This window comes from Merops nubicus, unplaced genomic scaffold (assembly GCF_000691845.1).
Source record: "Merops nubicus isolate BGI_N331 unplaced genomic scaffold, ASM69184v1 scaffold23818, whole genome shotgun sequence".
Classification (NCBI taxonomy): Eukaryota; Metazoa; Chordata; class Aves; order Coraciiformes; family Meropidae; genus Merops; species Merops nubicus.
Window position 1 is genome coordinate 1 of NW_008625429.1, and position 17036 is coordinate 17036.

At 41.5% G+C, this 17036-nt stretch overlaps 1 protein-coding gene across 1 annotated transcript in view; it reads right to left on the reverse strand.

Annotated features, from left to right (window-relative positions):
- Positions 1 to 515: 515 nt before the first annotated feature.
- Positions 516 to 17036, reverse strand: part of FAM65C (family with sequence similarity 65, member C) — a gene marked incomplete at its 3' end in the record, with an annotated part of 28336 nt that continues 11815 nt past the window's right edge. Inside the window, exons 10-20 of the mRNA XM_008945683.1 lie at positions 16285 to 16430; positions 9249 to 9378; positions 7711 to 8295; positions 6443 to 6582; positions 5510 to 5642; positions 4644 to 4752; positions 3288 to 3449; positions 2965 to 3123; positions 1821 to 2023; positions 1478 to 1561; positions 516 to 606 (exon numbers count right to left, since the gene is read on the reverse strand). Of these exons, the coding sequence (XP_008943931.1) occupies positions 516 to 606; positions 1478 to 1561; positions 1821 to 2023; positions 2965 to 3123; positions 3288 to 3449; positions 4644 to 4752; positions 5510 to 5642; positions 6443 to 6582; positions 7711 to 8295; positions 9249 to 9378; positions 16285 to 16430 (1942 nt within the window). The remainder of the gene's footprint in view (positions 607 to 1477; positions 1562 to 1820; positions 2024 to 2964; positions 3124 to 3287; positions 3450 to 4643; positions 4753 to 5509; positions 5643 to 6442; positions 6583 to 7710; positions 8296 to 9248; positions 9379 to 16284; positions 16431 to 17036) is intronic.

Sequence of the window (17036 nt, forward strand, 5' to 3'; positions counted from 1 at the left end):
CAACCTAAAGGTTTCTATGATTCTATAGTCAGTTTGTACGTGGCTAGAAAAGATAAGCAGACCCGAAGAGTCTAGTTTTGTTCTGATTTATACAAGAGTTCTTTAAATCAGCTTAGCTCATCTCAGAGCTAGAAGAGGCTTTATTGTGATCTGCCAGGTTCAAATCTCCTTTTTACAAAATCTAGGAGGAAAAAATTGCTGATGCCAGTACTACTATTAAGAAGTACTCCAGCAGCACTGTCAGCACTTCCAGTACTTATCTGCCAACTTTTTACAAAGGTTTACTAGTTCTCAAAGCACTTTATGCTATAGCAATCTCCTTGGTCTGCTTCTAGAAACTTTAATGGGAGCCTTTGGTTATTATATGTGATACAAAGCTTATCTTAATGGTATGAAATAGATGTTCATAAAATATTTGTTGTCCCAGATGTGTTCAGGCTGAACTTCAGGCCTCTCCTGCTTCTGTGCACATTACTTTTCAGAATCTATGTTTTAAGATTGTACTCAAGACTTACCAAAGGATAGTGTTGTTTCCCTGGCTGCATTCCTAACCTCCTCTGTTTCAGATTGGCACAGGTAGGCAACCTGCTCAATACTCTCAATGCCCTGTTTGAGAAAAAGATTGGCATTTTGATGAACAGTTTTTCCAAGGTAAATGTAGATACTAATTCCCACCTCTTGCATCTGAATTCTACTGTGACCTTTCAGTTCTCCAACCAACATAGCAGCTTGCAAATAGTTTTTCTGAGCATGGTCTCACCTCTGCTACTTTCCTGATTTAAGGCACGAAAAAGTATAAAAGTTGTAGGGTACAGGTCACTGCTGCAGTACTGTTAAATGAGCATAAACCAATCATGACCTTTACTGACAGAGTTAATGCAGGTTGTGTGAGGGCCTATCTCAGGACTACCTGTTTGTAGAAACTGTACTCACAAAAATCCCTTCTGTGCAAACCAACATTACACACTTGTGGCTGTTGAAAAGCTTTAAATATGTTCTGACAGTTTCCTACGGTAGCAATGCAAATATTACCTTTATTTTCTTGACTATAATCAGCCATTGTTAAAAAAAAAAAAAAACCTTTAACATTAAATTTCTATAGTTAAAGCTTTAGAATTTACTCCGTATATAGCTGACTGTTCATTTTTCAGCATGCTAGATGCCCTGCAGTCAAACAGGGTCTGTTGTCCTTTACCACTGACAACACTGTAGAAGTTAGAAAACATCCTTTCTGCCCTTGTACTGTGCCCCTCAGATCAAACTTGAGACAGTCCAAGGTGCCTGCAGCTCCCTCTGCCTGCTGCCTTTTGAATAATAGCATTAATACTCTGGAACTTTGGCAGCCAAACATTAATTCCAAATAGGAGGAAGCTGAAAAAGTAATCCTATCAGCTTAAAAAAAAAAACCTAGATATGCTTTTGCATTGAGCAACTATGGCCAGACATGCACAGCAAAAGTAGAGCTGTAAATACTTACTCTGAGGTTTTTAAGAGCCAAACATGCAGCTTGCTGAAGTCTTGCATCGCAGTCAGCTAAAACATCAGTGTAAAAAAAGAGAGCCTGAATGAAAAAAGGGAAAAACACAGAATAAAGGCTTTATAAATTTAAGCATTACCCAGCACTTGGATTCAGCCTGACATTAGCACTGATTTACCTGCCTTAAAGGATATAGACAAATCACCTGAGCACAGATGTATTTTAGGTTCTAGTTAATAGATTAACGATGTGCAGAGGGGACAATTGAGCTATCCTAGGATAAAACAAATTCCATGTATTTCAGCATCTATCTAGAAGAGCCAGTAAGAGCTGCAGCCTTTACCTTCTCCCTGAAGTTCTTGTTGGCTGCTGCACGGGAGAGGCAGGATGTGGCCACTTTGCTGACCCGGTGGTTGTCATCCAGCTGCAAAATCCCGAGTAGCCGTAAAGTCTGTGGTAGAGGTTGGAGTTTGTTCAGTCGCTTTCCTCTCAGCTTTTTTAGCGTCTTCAGCCGCCCAGGGCATTGTAGCTCCTCAATTAGCATTACTGCAAGTGAAAGGACTCAACTTTAACTGAACATAATCCAGCAACTGAATACAAATGTAGACATGAAGAGAAGACAAACACCACGTCAGCCTCCTCCAGCCACAAGCAGTTATTCCCACGGCTAATAAGAAAGCCAAGTGTAGCAGGAAGCAGATCAGGACGACTGCCCCTTCGACCATCTTTCTCTGTCATTGTTTCATTTCCTTCTGTGCCAAGACAGGCTGATGAATGGAGCAGAGATTATTGAAAGAAAAGTGAAAGACAACCCTCTGACTTTTAAAAAATAAGAAATCAGGCACTGGCTTGACAGTTTCAATCTGAAGAATATTTCAGATCTTTTTCACCGACTAGCAATGCTCAAGTTTAGTCCAGCACCAGATGAGTCATTTGTACCAAAATAAGACTAAAGATGAAGCCAATATCAGGAGTATTTTTAAAACAATTATTTTCTGATACAGACTAGGTTTTAAAGTACTGTTACATGCTGGACTAGGCTTCAGCAAGATACTGGCTACATCGTGCTAGAAAATACATGTTGGTAACCTCTGAAAAGTTACTGCTATTATCTGTGTCTGATTACAGCTGCAACAGTCACACAAAGATACAGACATCTACTCGGTCCTCGAATCCCACTGCCAACTTTGTTTTAACGTCAGAATATCAAAGAACTCACCTTTTAGGGCACTTAAGATAAACCCATACTTCACACCTACGTTTTGTTTCTTCCTGGTTAGATATGGGAGTCAAGTATGTCTTCTCTGTTCTAATTAAAAGCACATGGTCATAAGGGGAATTAAAATGGAAAGAAGCTGTCAATGCAAAGGTTGGGCTGTGTTCTGCTCTGAAAATATGCCTCAGGAAACCGGAGAAACCTCAGAAAACTGGAAAGCAACAGCCATATGCTGGGCTTGTGAGTTCAAGTGAAGAAGCCAAGCACTTACCTTCTTTAGCAAGTTTTCCCAAGTGTTTCTCCAGGCTGGTAATGTGGTGTTTCTCCAGGTACCTATAAAACTGGAATAAAGTAACAGGTTCTGTTTGGAGGTACAGGGAGGGGAGCAACCCGTCACAGGTGGTGATCTGCTCCAGCAGCCTCTGTAGTACTGGAAGCAACACAGAACAAACAAAAAAGTGAAAGGTGGGTTAGATGGGAGCTGCTCTAAATAAGTAAGAATTTTAAGTTATTTTTAAACACAAAAGGGCAATTTACAGCCATTCAATAAAAATGAAACCAGAGAAGCCTTGTGTTCAAAGAACAGACTGGTACCTGATTCTAGCTGACGGGGGTATTTATCCTTCACTTTGAGCATCAGTGTGTATTTTAGTGCATAATGGAATCTTTCTGCTGAAGCAAACAAGATACTGCCAGGCTCTGCAATATCACTCCAGATTTTCAGATAGTGCTTCTTCTTTTTAGACTTCTGAATAACTGAAAAAAAAATCGCATTTTAAGAAGTCAGCAAGTTCTAGCAGATTTTGGATTTTACCTGAGAAGTTAGACACCAGATGGCACATCTAGAGATGTGTCAGCATTAGCGTGTATTTGTGTTACACAGGCTGTTTTGTTCAGAGCTGGAGATTTACTGCCACTGTTTTAACATCTGCAAGCATCAACTTCACAAAGCTTGGGTTGAACTCCTAAACTGTCATTCTGAGACCTGAAGGTGACACTCAGCAGCTCTCCTGCCTCTCATTATTCATTTATCCCAGCATCTGAGTCAGGTTTCAGAAGAGCTTTCTGTGATTGTTTCCACTGCTACCAGCAGGAGATGTGCCATTTCCAAGCATTTTGGAGAACCTGTTTTACATACCTTCACAAGTGGAGAACTCTGAACCTCAGTGCTGAGGCAGGCTTTCTGTCATCAAACACTTCAGAACAGCACTCAAAGCAATACCCTGTGGTTTCTTGCTATCATTTAAACCCTGTCATTTCTCACTCTTACCTATAAAGATGCAGAATTTGTGTTCTGCCTCTGAGACTCCTACACTTTCCTCATCACGTTGTGCCAAAGGCCCTTCAGAGCCTTGCTCTAGGGAACAGATTTTCTTGCATCCTTCAGGGTAAAATCTGTTAGCACATACTTCCAACTAAAATTTGCATTCTTCTCATTTTGGTAAATATAGTGACAACAAAAGCCTTCAAAGTCTCCCACTGTGCCTTTATCATTTTGTCATAACAGTTAAATGCAAGAATTTAGTAGGGGGAAGGCCTGCAACAGGAAAAACTGCACACCAAAGTTTTCTTGCAAATGAGTACAGATGTTGATCTGGTTGCTTACTAAATAAAAGCATAGTTATAAAAGAGAATTTTATTAAGGCTATTCTGCTGTTCTTTGACTGCAAACTCCATCTTCTATATAACATCCCTGTTTCTAAGACACTACTTCAGCTACTGCTTCCTCGAGCCAAACTTCTTCAAGTCTTTTCCTCCTTTCAGAGGAAAAAACCCAAACAAGCTATGAGCCCTCTTTTTTCCTCAGAATCAAGATATAAGAGCTGTTTTAATTACATGAATGCTTGTAAAGAATTTAGAAAGAAACCCTCGTGTGTCTGGGGAAGCTCAAGCAGAGTTACCTGTACCTCTCACACCTCTGGCATGCCCTGGAATAATGCAGCTACTCACTTTGTTCAACAGACATATCCAAGACATCCCCCAGGACTCGTGTCTGCTCTGATACTTCTCCCAAAATGCTCTCCTGGACAACCTGGGCAATATTTGTTGACCTCAGTTTCTGAAATGCAACATGCTTATGTTAGTAGCTGAAGAAAAGGCAGTATCATGCTCAAGATGAATGAAGATTTGTTTCTTAGGATCAAACTTATAAAATCTGTGAGAAAACTGACCAGCTGCTCTCAAAAGGCCACTTTTCTCTTCATAGCATGGACAGATCACTTCTGAGTGCAAGGCCACTCAGCACAACAGGATGAGTAAATGACATTATGCTGGGACAGGCTGTCCAGCATCTGACATTGTCCTCTGCCCCTGTCCATGGACAGCTGTGTAGCAGATCAGTACCAGTTACACTGTCCTCTGCTGTCCATCCTCATTAGAGGTAACACCTTGAGGACAATAATGTGCTTGAGCACTGTAACTGAAATTAATTGGAAAATGATGTCTCAAGGGGAGATCACAGTTCTTTCTTGCCCTACATGCTACCACTTTTTTTTTTCCTAGAAGTAGCAGTTTTCCACCCATTAAAAAATAGATTGCCTGCTATCGATACACAATTCAACCTACATTTGTTCTAGTGCATTAGCAGCATGCTTTGGCCACAAAGGTCTTACTCAAACTTCAGCAAAACCCAGAGGCTGCAAAAAATCAGAATTTTGTATGAGATGTTCTGTACATAAACATGTATATACTGCATTATTTGGACTCAATTCCTATTCTGAGTCTCTCTTTTTATAAAGGAACCAGTTACATTGTCACTTTTGTCTGTAACCAGTCAGTTACAACCAGCACCCTGCAAACCCCAGGCTATTACTTACCTGCAAGAGGTCTTTGCACAGCTTCAGGTGAGTTATCAAAAGTACATCTAAATTGTCATCCCCAGTAGTTACATCTCTTGTTTCTGTTCTCATGTCACAGCTTAGGGACTGAAGTGTGTTGTCATTGCAGGTGCTGTAGAGATGAGGTGAAAGAAAAAAAAAAAGTGTTAAAACTCTCACCACTAAAGAAACATCAAGACATGCAGTCTCAATAAAAGCCTTAAAGCAAGTTGCAGAAGTACCAACCAGTTGGCATTTAACAGGTAACAGCATTTTTTTTAATTGAATTTATTAAACTTATTGAAAACATGAGGACTTTGTTCCTAGAAGTCATTCCAGGACAGTAACACTGGATCAGTCAGTCCCACAAAATCCCATTTTGAAGTATCATTACTAGTAGAAAGGTGCTTCCAGACAACGTGAACTGAGCTGCTGGCTCATTTGCAGTGGGTGAACTGCAAAAGCAGCACATAACAGGCTTGGTGTTCTCCCAGCTCAGCAATACTGGGAGTGTAGTAAGTCTCCCAGGATCAGGCTCATAGCTCTGGAATAGCTCTGTGCTATGCAACCTGCAGAACTGAATGCAAACGAAAGAACAGGTAGAAGAGCTGAACAAGGTACTTATAGCTCTCTGCCTCACTCCTGCAGCATCCCCCGATGAGCCCGTTTCCTGCAGTCTGTCCCCAGCAGCCCCACACCTCAGGCCTCCCCTCGCCCCCTGCGGGCACCGCTCGGCCACGCTGCCTGTAAGGCTGCTTGGTTTTCCACCATTTCCATCTGTTTAGATCCATGCTACCCTGGATGTTCACACCAACAGCAGCTCTGCACTGGGCTGCTGCTTGGCTAAGTGCAGCACAGTGGGAAGCAGTCCTGGGACCAGCCCTCCTTGCCCCTTTCTCTCGTGCCCTGTAGTGACATGCTGCAGATACACACCTGATACTGGCTGTTCTTATGCTTCCAAATAATGAAAGCTCATCAGCACTACAGTCGGCATTTAAAAAGTCAAAACTTTCCAGTACTGTCTCCACCATTAAACTTTCCATAGATGAATGTTTGCGATGAAGTGGCTTTAGCTGTCAATGGAAGGAGAAATACTGTGAGTTGTAGTTATCAGGCCATTTTGCACGAGTTCTTTGCTGTTTATCAAATCACTCTTAACAACAAATAAGTTTGCCTTTCTGATTTCATTCTTAATAAATCAGGGAGGTTAGCTCTTGGTACAGCACTCTGATCCCAAAATAACATTGCTAATCAAATTTATTCAATATTTTAACCTGCCTATATTCCTCTCTGGATTTCCATGCCTCTTAAGGTTGGTATGAGAGCCAATTTTGTCTGCACCTCCTGTCAGTAATGCAATTTTCACTTATTCCCCATTTCAGATCTAAAAGTAGCACTCTTAGGGGTCTGCTGCATTCCAGCATAGCATCCATGAACTTCAGTATCAACAGTGGATTTCATGGGGCCACGAGTTTCCTTCTCCTTGGAAAGGCTGCTTTGAGAGCCCTTGGTTGGTTTGTTTTAATTTCTGTTTTTAAAATGGTTGCACTAGAATAGAAAGTCAGTGCAGTTTAGTTAAAGCAAATTACCATCCAGACCTTGGATGAACTCTTACAGTGCCTTATCTCCCAAGTCTGCACACTGGCCCTATGTACTACTGAATTTGCAATACAACCCACTGCTTGCAGAAAGCTCTTCTCCAGGACCTTTCCTCTAAAAAGAAGTGTTTTCAGCATCATATAACTTGTCAGCCAGACTGAACTGCCTGCAAAAGCTAGGTGATCCTGGAGAAACCATAGGCTCAATGAATGGAAGCAGTCATCTCGAGATATACTAAATCTGAAAAACATCCCAAAAAGTTAGAAGCAAACCAAAATGCAGAGGCTCTGACATACACTTCAGACCTTTTAGCCCAGACCAGTTTCCACGTTGGCGGCATTCAGTTTCTGAATTTCTTTTTCCAGATTATTGACCTGGACACAGGTCAGAAAGCTGTCTCAGAGCACAGTGCTGCTGGGTGCTTCGCTCCCCAGGCTGCCTTTTCTGAGTAGCGCCTGACCTCTGGTGGCCAAACTGACTTTTGGGGAACATGCCATCGATACATCATTGGATCAAATCCACCACGGGGTCATAGAACTTCTACAATATTAGGAGTAACAATGGAAGCTACACCATATACCAAGAGTAAAACACAACCATACCTTCAATTTATCCCTGAGAGATGAAACCTGGTATTCCAATTTCTCCAGCTGGGTTTGCCTTGTATTGTGGCATTTCAGCAAATTTAACACTTCTTGGAGGGTCTTGTCAATTGACTTTGTACATCCATGTAGTTTTAGGTCACTTGCAGCATTCAAGCTTTTCTGGCTAATGTCTTCTTCCTCTGTCAGATGGCAATTTCTGGTCTGGTTGAAAGAGTCTCTGATACTCTTGTGATGATTCCGAAAACTAGGTGAATTATTCGGAAATCCATCCACACATGGAGTCTTCCTCAGGATATCTAGAGTTGTGTGATTTGGAAGAGGATGCTGTCGCTCTTCTGCACAAGTCTCTTGAATAATCACCAATGGCAATGTCCTATGGTCTAGAGCTGGAGTTGTATTTCTGAATTCTGTCCCCTTCTGATCCTCAGAGCTGACAGAGCCTGCCTCGCTTGTCTCTGCAGGGTTGTGAGGCTTGCTCCTCCCATGTACATCAAAATCACAGGCAGCCAAGTAGCTCAATATACTTGGAGGCTGAGCTTCATCACTTACATCCCCTTGGTTCTGCCCTTGTTGCAAAACAGACTGCAGCAAATAGATTAGTAAGTGAGCGTATACATGAACACACGAGATAGTGCCTACAACAGAACTATGGTTTCCTGTTCTTGGAAACATGCACCCAAACTGACCCAAACCACAGGGCTCTTCAGCACAAGGAAGCCAGGCCAGCATAGAATGGACAGAAGAAACTATTGCAACAGAGCCTACTGGATGAACGAAGTGGCGTGGTAGTAACCATGCTTTAGATCTTTCATCTGAAAGTAACCAAAATAGCTAAAAATGTTTTTCTGGAGAAAGAACCTTGACAAGCAGCTTTTGTGTCATATCAGCTCAGGACGGGATGTGACTGTAGTAGTTAGAGGAAATTTTCGGGGGGGAATCCAACATGCAAATAATAAATACTTTTTTTTTTTTTCCTCTGAAGAAGACTGCACATTTTGCGACCTTGGTGAGGCAATGCCAAACATGACTTAGACTTGATGTTAGGGCAACATATATATGCTATTATTAGTATTTGAGATGTATGGCACAACTTACAGGATAATATGAAACAAAAACCTCTTGAATGAATGAGAAAGAGGTCAGGGTTTTCTATTCCCTTGGGCTACACTTGGCAGAAAGCAGGGCTGATGAAAAGGAGGGCTTGTTTCATATAGCACCTCTAAGATCCCATTCTGCTCCATGGCTACTGAGACACACTGGTTCCTAGTCTGAGTCCCACCACTGACCATTAGAGCAGAAGCCCACACCCCTACCACTCTGGCTGCCAAGAGGAAAATTTGCCAGGGTGTTTTTTCCTTCCTTTACAAAATCTAAAATAGAATTCAAAGGAATAGGTATTCAAAAAAAAAAAGAAGCCTCAAAATACACTGGAAAAACCTGAAGTGCTACAGTTTCACATTTATGAGTGTGTTCTTCAATGCACAACCCAAAAATCAAGCCTCTGCTTTGAATTTTGCTTTCCTTAGCATACTCACCAGGTAGTATTTCTCTCTGAAGCTTGGAGTACTTGGTGGGGTCCAGTTGTATAATGAGCTCTTCCTGCTACCCATAGAAAATTTGGCAGTGGTTCCAGGTGACAGAAACAGGTTCTTCGTGTCAAAGGGGCTGTAGCAGAAGACAAAAAGGCCTAACTGTCAGTAAGACCAGAAAGCAGAGAAACCTTCAGCAGCAGGAACAGCCGTTAGGATTTGAACCGTGACATTTAGTAAACAGAGGGAATAGAAGGAAAGGCAGGTTGCTTCTGACCAGTATTTTTGATCACACCAGATGAGAAAGAGATAGGTGACACAGTTGCATATTCTACACCGAATTCTCACTGCTCTTTACTCAGAGGCCCGTGCCACAGTCTCTGGAATAGGAGTCCAACAGGCTGAAGTGCTCTCCATTCTTATGCAGTGTCCACACGGACACCAGCAAGTACAGTCTGGGCTGCCTGCTGACAGCCTGGGACAGCTAAGGAGACACACACCAGACCAGACAGGGAAGAATATAACACATGTCACAAAGGAAAACTGCCATTAATTTTCTACACACCACCTGGAAAAGTCACTTAAAAAAACCCTTCACTATCCTTCAAATATTAAGAAAGAGCTCCCTTGGCTGGCAGAGGAAGCTTGTTCTTGGGAAAGCGACACGGCTCGCGTAGCTAGTCATGGCTGAGTCCAGTTACCGCCCCAGAGGACACTGGCTGTGGTCTACAACAGTTCAACAGGTCCTGCTCTGAAGACTTCCCAATAACCTATTACCTCATAGCCATTCATTTCCCAACTTCTTTACAAAGCAGTCTAAGGAAACTTGGCAAAGCACCCAAAATGCAACTCAGCTAACCAGGAGAGGTAAGCCATTTAAAGTTAAGTAAAACTATTTTTTTTTTTTCTCTGCATGTTACTTTTGTTCCCTACCGATATGCCTTGTGGCACCAAAAGAAAGCTTCTTTTTCCACTTAAGTACTGGCATTTTGGAAAAAAAAAAAGTGAACTGTTTATAACAAATCTATAATCTCACAGATATAATGACAAAACAGCAGGGTAGAGTCAGCTACATTTAGCTGTTCAATGTAGAAGCACTAGAAGTCTGAAAAGATCCAAATGATAATGAGGACTAATCAATTACAGGGAAACGAACTTCTGCTCCCCAGCAAAAGCTGAACAGCAGAGCTCCAGTTCTCTCCAGCTTCTCACATTGCACAAGGAAAACGTTCAGCAGCATCCTGCAGTGCAACACACCACTGCCTTCCTCAGCATGGACGTAATGCTCTGTCAGCTCGCCTCATACAGGCCTAATACAGGTTAACTGGCTAAATGGACCAGCTGGGCTTCAAAGAGGCAGTTCCATGGAGTCACATTAACAACCATCTGCATTGTCTCACTATCCAGAAAATAAATTTGGTTTCTGACAGTAAGAGCCTTTTAGCTCAAGTCTCCCATGTTTACCGATGGAAGCAAATTACTCCCATCCATGGCATTTCTTAAGAAGAATCACAGGGATTCATTCCTCAGATTTTTTATTTTTAGCTTTTAATATAGTAATGCAAAATGACACTTTGGAGGAAAGGGACAGGAACAACAAGCTGAACCTGGTTTGCCCCTTTGACAATTATTAAAACTCTCTAGCAAAATACAGCTATTCAGCTGCCCTCCAAAAAAGCACACACTCCCTGTTAATGCAAGGTAAGTTATGAGAAGCAAAGGGTGAAGGCAAGAATGAAGTCTGCTCTAAAGCATCTATTACTTCCTAGTTGTAAGCTCTTTGGGCAGAATCCATCATCTTGTTCCCATTTGTACAGCAAACAAAACATCATAGTGGCACAGATCTACAGATCCATCTCTCCAGCATCTTGACATTGACAGAAGCCAGTAGGGGAGATTCAGGGGAAAAGCAAGGAAATAAGTCAAACATAGTAGGCCTTCCCCAGACACACACTCAAATATGAGGCAATCCATAGATCCTTAGATCTGTCATGCACCAAACTTTGCAAGCAGACTATTGCCTTTGTCACACACTCTTCCATAGTTTGTCTAGTTATTTCCTGAAATCATTGGCACCAAATCTCTGCCAGAAGTATACAGGAATTTGATTATTTAACTTTCAATTGTGGAACAACTACTTTGAGATGGAGGGAGTCTCTGTGGCTGTACTGAGAAAAATAAATGGTAGCTAATCACTTCCTTCCACAGTCCCCACAGCACCCCTCTGTACTCCTGCACAGCTTTATCCATCAGCACCTTTTCAAGACTGAAGAACTGTATTAAAAAAATGAAAGTGGCTCCACATGTCTTTTTTGTCCCCATTCTATTTCTATATTGCCAAACACATTGGCCTTTGGTTATGAGCAATTACAATATTGGCATTAAATGCATGACACTACAATGCTGTCATTGTTAAGGCCAATGTAAACACAACACACACTCTCCCTTAGCTTGCCTTTGCTGCAGGACTTTGGTGTTCAGGTCCAAAACACATACGCCCAGCCTGACCTTGAAGGGGTTTACAGTTCAGAGCTCACATTTCCTAGCTTGAGCCTCCCACAACACCAGAAGCTTCTCATGCACATGCATTCAGAGATATCTCAGCCTTACCAGCTCTCAGCATGGACTCCCAGTGAGATACTATTTTGCCATAACCACCAAACTTGCATAGGAATGAAATACTTGAGATATCCATCATTCCCCTCACCCTGCTGCATTTTTCTCTTGGGTGTGCAAGGAAAACACTTCCTGGTTTATATTCTCAGAGGAACATAAGCAAAGCATGTAAGAGCTGAACTCAGCTAAGTCTTCAGACCTGGAGGATCTGCATTTCTTTCTCCCACTGCCAAGTCTGTGCCCTAATCCCTCCCCTTCTGTCCAGTCACTCCATGTATTAAACACAACGGGGCCAGAAGTGCCCTTGGTGGACAGGCCTGTCTGAATCCCACTACTAAGCCTGTCAATCCAAATTTGCATTAATACAAAAAAAAAAAACAAAACAAAACACTATTCTGGTCATGTGGATTGGACTTGCTACTAATAATGAGATTTCTTTCTTTCCCTGTTTGACACAGGTGAAAGTGCCCATGCAGTGATGTCGTTGTTGTTAGCTTTCTCCTTCCCACTAAAGCATAATAAGCATCAGTTTCAAGGTTAATACAGCTTGTCACAAAAGACTAAGCTATGAAACATCATTTCCATCACAAGCACAGAGATGCATTGACAGACTACTGCCTAAAGATACCTGCACGAGTAATAACCTATTCACCTGAGTTTTCATCTATAAGAGCAAGACTGCCAGTAGGTATGTATCCAAAAACCCTAGACTTTTTGGGTTTTATTCTCCCATAAGGTTTTTTCCCTCCTACTCCACAAACCCCTGTGAGCCAGGCCAGCACATGCTCAAAGCAGACAGAAATCACAAGAGTGTTTCTGGATGGATGGTGCCCTTAGATCCCAGTACCAGCTGCTAACTGAAGATCTGAAAAGAGATTACAGGCTTTCTTTTTGTCCTTCGCATGAGAGGCAGAATTCACACTGCTGTTTTAGCTGGAAAAAACACCAAAGCCTTCTGCCAACTTGGCCAACAAAGTCATTGTGCAATGGGCCCAAGATCATTCATGCTCCTCATGGCATAATCTGTAAAGGACTTGAAGGAACTTTTGTTAGAGTCCAGAAGACTAGTGGTCTGTTTAAAGAAAATATACATTTAGAAGTAGAAGAGTGATCTACATTTGGATTTGTCACAAAGCAGGTCTGGATTGAAAGCTTGCCTCTCAGGGAAGTTTGAGCAGTCACCTGGATTTGTTTAGTTATCCTTAAATCAAAGAGAAAAGCAGCTGTTATTTTGAAAATAACTCTGCCTTTGAAAATAGAAACAACACAAGTTATCACCACACGACTTCTCTTTCCTTTAAACAACTTTAGCAAACAGGCTGTCAAAGAGGAAGAGACTGCCAGTTCTGAGCAGAAGTGCTCTGGAGAATCCACTTGGTGAGATACCAACACATTTCATAAAACTTAAACACAGCAGAGACACACAGCCAGAGTTGTCATAGACTGAAAAATCCCAAGTGGGAATTAACCTCCAGAGAAAGTGTGTCACCAATAACCCTGCTCCCAGCTCAGCTGTTGCCAGCTCTAAAAGCTGGGTGATGGTTTTCCCAAATGTCCTAGAATTGCTTATCTTGCCCGCCAAAACGTGGTCTCTGAGCAGAGAGTTACTGCAACAATCACCAGTCAACACAGCTTGAATTGTACTTTTCTGTTTAGAAAATTTAGTCACAAATGTAATTTGCTTTGGAGGTTTTGGCTATCATCTGAGAAACTGCGCAACACACCAGGAACAGGAAGGGGTTTTCCTCATACAGTCTTTTTGTAAGAACAACTTATAGGCAGGATTATTATGCAAATTATTGACAGTGAGGAAGGGCAAGCATGTAGATCCAGCAAAAGTAAATCTCTTGGATGCCATTTCTGTGGGTTAACAAGGAGAGCACAGAAGTGTTTTTTTCCCCAGACTGCACTACGAGTGTGCCGTCTCTCAGTACAACACTTCCCTTATTAGGGCAAAACCAGATTTTATACCCAGTACAATAAAGAATGTATGTCTTCTTCACTGCACAAGTGAAACTTCTTAAGATGGTAGGTTCAAAATCAGGGAAAAAGGGACTTCCTTTAAGAAAAGCATCTCTGCAAGCAGAGGGTTCTGTCTGCAGTCCTTTCTGCTCTGAAACTCTATATAGGGGTTTTGATCATTTTACATTCTGATTCAACCTAGTGCACATTTTGGGGGCATGTGTTTGTTGCAGGATAAGAGATAACAAATAAAGGTATCAGACTTTGTTGAGGATGTACAAGAGCCTGTATATCCTCTTTTGTCTCTCTTCTCTCCTTCCTTCCCCAATACTAAGGCACGCAAATGTCAAAACAACAGTGGTTTACTTTGCCTTCCTTTAAAAGGGCTGTCAATTTAAGAGCTATTTTTACTTTTTTAGAAGACCCAAACAGCACATATAATGCAGTATGCACCATCCCCACTCTGCAGCTTTCAGCAATCTTCCATTAATGTCTCTGCTTTCAGATTCAAATGGGAATATATATGTAACCTGGTATGAGTAAGCAGAAGTTTCATAGGGCACATAATGCAAGATCACAGCGAGCTGCTGGAAATAGGCTTTGTTACCCAACTAATTAGTGGCTCAGCTTCTCAAGTAAGAAACAGAGGCCTCAGAAGTCTCAGAGCAGCTGCAGCACCTCACCAAAACAACACATATACTGATGCCCATTGTTATATCTCAGGAGGAGAAAGTGCAATACACAGATGCCAGCAGAACTCCGAGTTTATTTCTCTGACTTAGAGCAATGTGTGCATTTGACAATAGTTTTTTGATGATGTTGCCAAGACTCATTTTTCAGCCCAATCGCATATACAAGTCAAGTAAATTTCAAGAACCAGAGAATACACAAAACACATTCAGCAAACTACGTTGATGAATAAAGCTTTTCATTCCCCAGTCCCAGCAATGCAATCTGAAAACTGTTTATCAACACTTGAATGGCAAGTGCAACAGAAAACCTTTGTGGCATTTCTCCTGTCTTTGGCTTAAAAGACTATGATAAGGTTTAAGTCAAATGATGCTTCCAAAGATAATAAAATGTAGACAGAGGGTATTAAGACCCAAAAAGTCAAGTCTGACTATAAAATACCTTTTTTTATTTTACCCTAAGAGAAGTGAAGCTTTTCTCTTACTACAAGATGTTTGGCTTTTGGGCACATTTGGCAGGTCACATGCAAAAAAAAATTTAAAATTTTTGTTATAGTTTTTAAGAAAACAAGAAACCAACATGGCCAGAAGAGTTGTATAGGGCTGAATCACAGGTGACTTTGGCCTGAAGGGCATTGCTCCCTGCCCTTCCTGAAGTGTTCAGTTTCTGCTTTTCCTGGAGAGAGCCTAGATGCACAAATCATTGCAAAGTGGCCTTTCAAGGAGGTACTTATCACAGAGGTGTGTTCAAATGTCTCCTTGCCATGTTGGGTTGGGAAGAACTGACCACAGCAATAAGCTACCTACAAAAGTTTAAGCAAAGAGTGACCATTGTTTAATTGGGCACCAAGATGGTTAGATTTAAACCTGGGACATTAGTAAATGGAAATAGATTTAAAAGTTTTGCCTTACTGCAAACATTCTCACCGCAGACCGACGGTCTCAAAGCAAAACTAACAGTAGTACTTCAAAAATCTGTGGTGGTGTGTTTAGAGGGAGGAAGAAGTTCCAGTGCAGCATCCACAAAAGTGAGAATTTGCTTTTAATAACAGCAGTAATCCACTACAAAAAAATAATTTAAAAAAAGTCAATTTACAGATGTAAAATATAAAACTATTTAAGTCGCAGGCACCATGAAAATACTTAGTTCTTTTAAAAGTGCATCTGTGACCAAGCTTCCCTGTAGTGCACAAACAGACCTTATATCAGTAACTAATGACAGTGTGAATACAAAGGTGACAAGTCTTTTGGAAAGCTTCATTTTTAGTAAATTGTGACCTGGCAATAGTGGTTGTCATGAAATTTCAATTATGTATTTTTTCAATTGTGCCCAGAAGCTGCTATTTTCTGTTTAGTTTTATTTCATCATCTTTAAGAACACTGTTCATGTGTAGATATATGTATACTGCTTCAAGTAGTAACTTCAAGTTAGACTTGAATGCTCATTCTGAGGAGTAGCAAGCTAAGTAAAAAGCCTATCAGTGACTTCACGTGGCTAACCATGGCTCTGGCAACATCCAAGAACTGAAGGGTCACAGAAATAGCTTCTGTCCCTTTCCCCCTCTCCCTACCCGAGGACTGGTCCCACAGAGTCAGAGATCAAGCACAGTAGCTGGGGTGCTGTGAGGAAGCATGTGGCTCTTATCTATCCTGCATCTGCTCTGCAAGCAAGCAAGAGGACCATGATGTTAAATGCCACTCAGCGACATACATAGAAGCCTTTAATTTATCTCAAATGTTTAGTGTCAGCTTTTTTTATCTGAAACTGTACTTACTTCCAGAGTACCTCCAGCTGTAGCTTGATGGTGCCCAGTTCCGTTATGTCCACAATGATTGCCTGAGGCTTGGTTGTAAAAAAGTTTATGCTATCACATGTCACAACACCAACTAGAATAGTGGCCAGCCCTCGCAGCTCTGTCACCTGCAGGGACAGACAAACATTTCATCTTACCAGACAATCCTAAGTCGTGCTTGTGGAAAGAATGCCCCAGGCTCAGATCTGCTCTAAGGGCCACAGACAAGCTTAAAACCTTGATACTCAATTATGGGCACCTAAACTGTTGTGAGCCAATAACAATCTAATCAACCATTTGCTATAAGAACATCCAATTGAAGATAAAATTGTTCTGGCAATGCAGAAAGCATCAGACTCTGCACAGAGTTTTAGCAGAAGTGCCTGAAGTCCACTTCAGGAACTAGTTACATGCCTACATGTCCTTTAAGAGCTAGCTAGCAAAAAGTCTTGTTGCTAGGCTCCTCTTGGAACACTCTTTGGCACTTTTTTTTCCCCCTCTCCAAACTGGCTATGTATTTGTGCTGGGCAAAGACTATGAAGTACAAAGTGGAAAGAGCAGGAGGGTGTGGAAAACATTAGTCAGTACACTTTCATGTGCTGACAAAACCAGTAAAACTTATTGTCATACAAAGTAATACAAGTTTTTACAACTATTATGGGAAAACAGGGATCTGAATTAGCCTCTCACCTGATCTTCATTGTGCAGTGGCAGCAAAAGTGTGTTATAAGCAG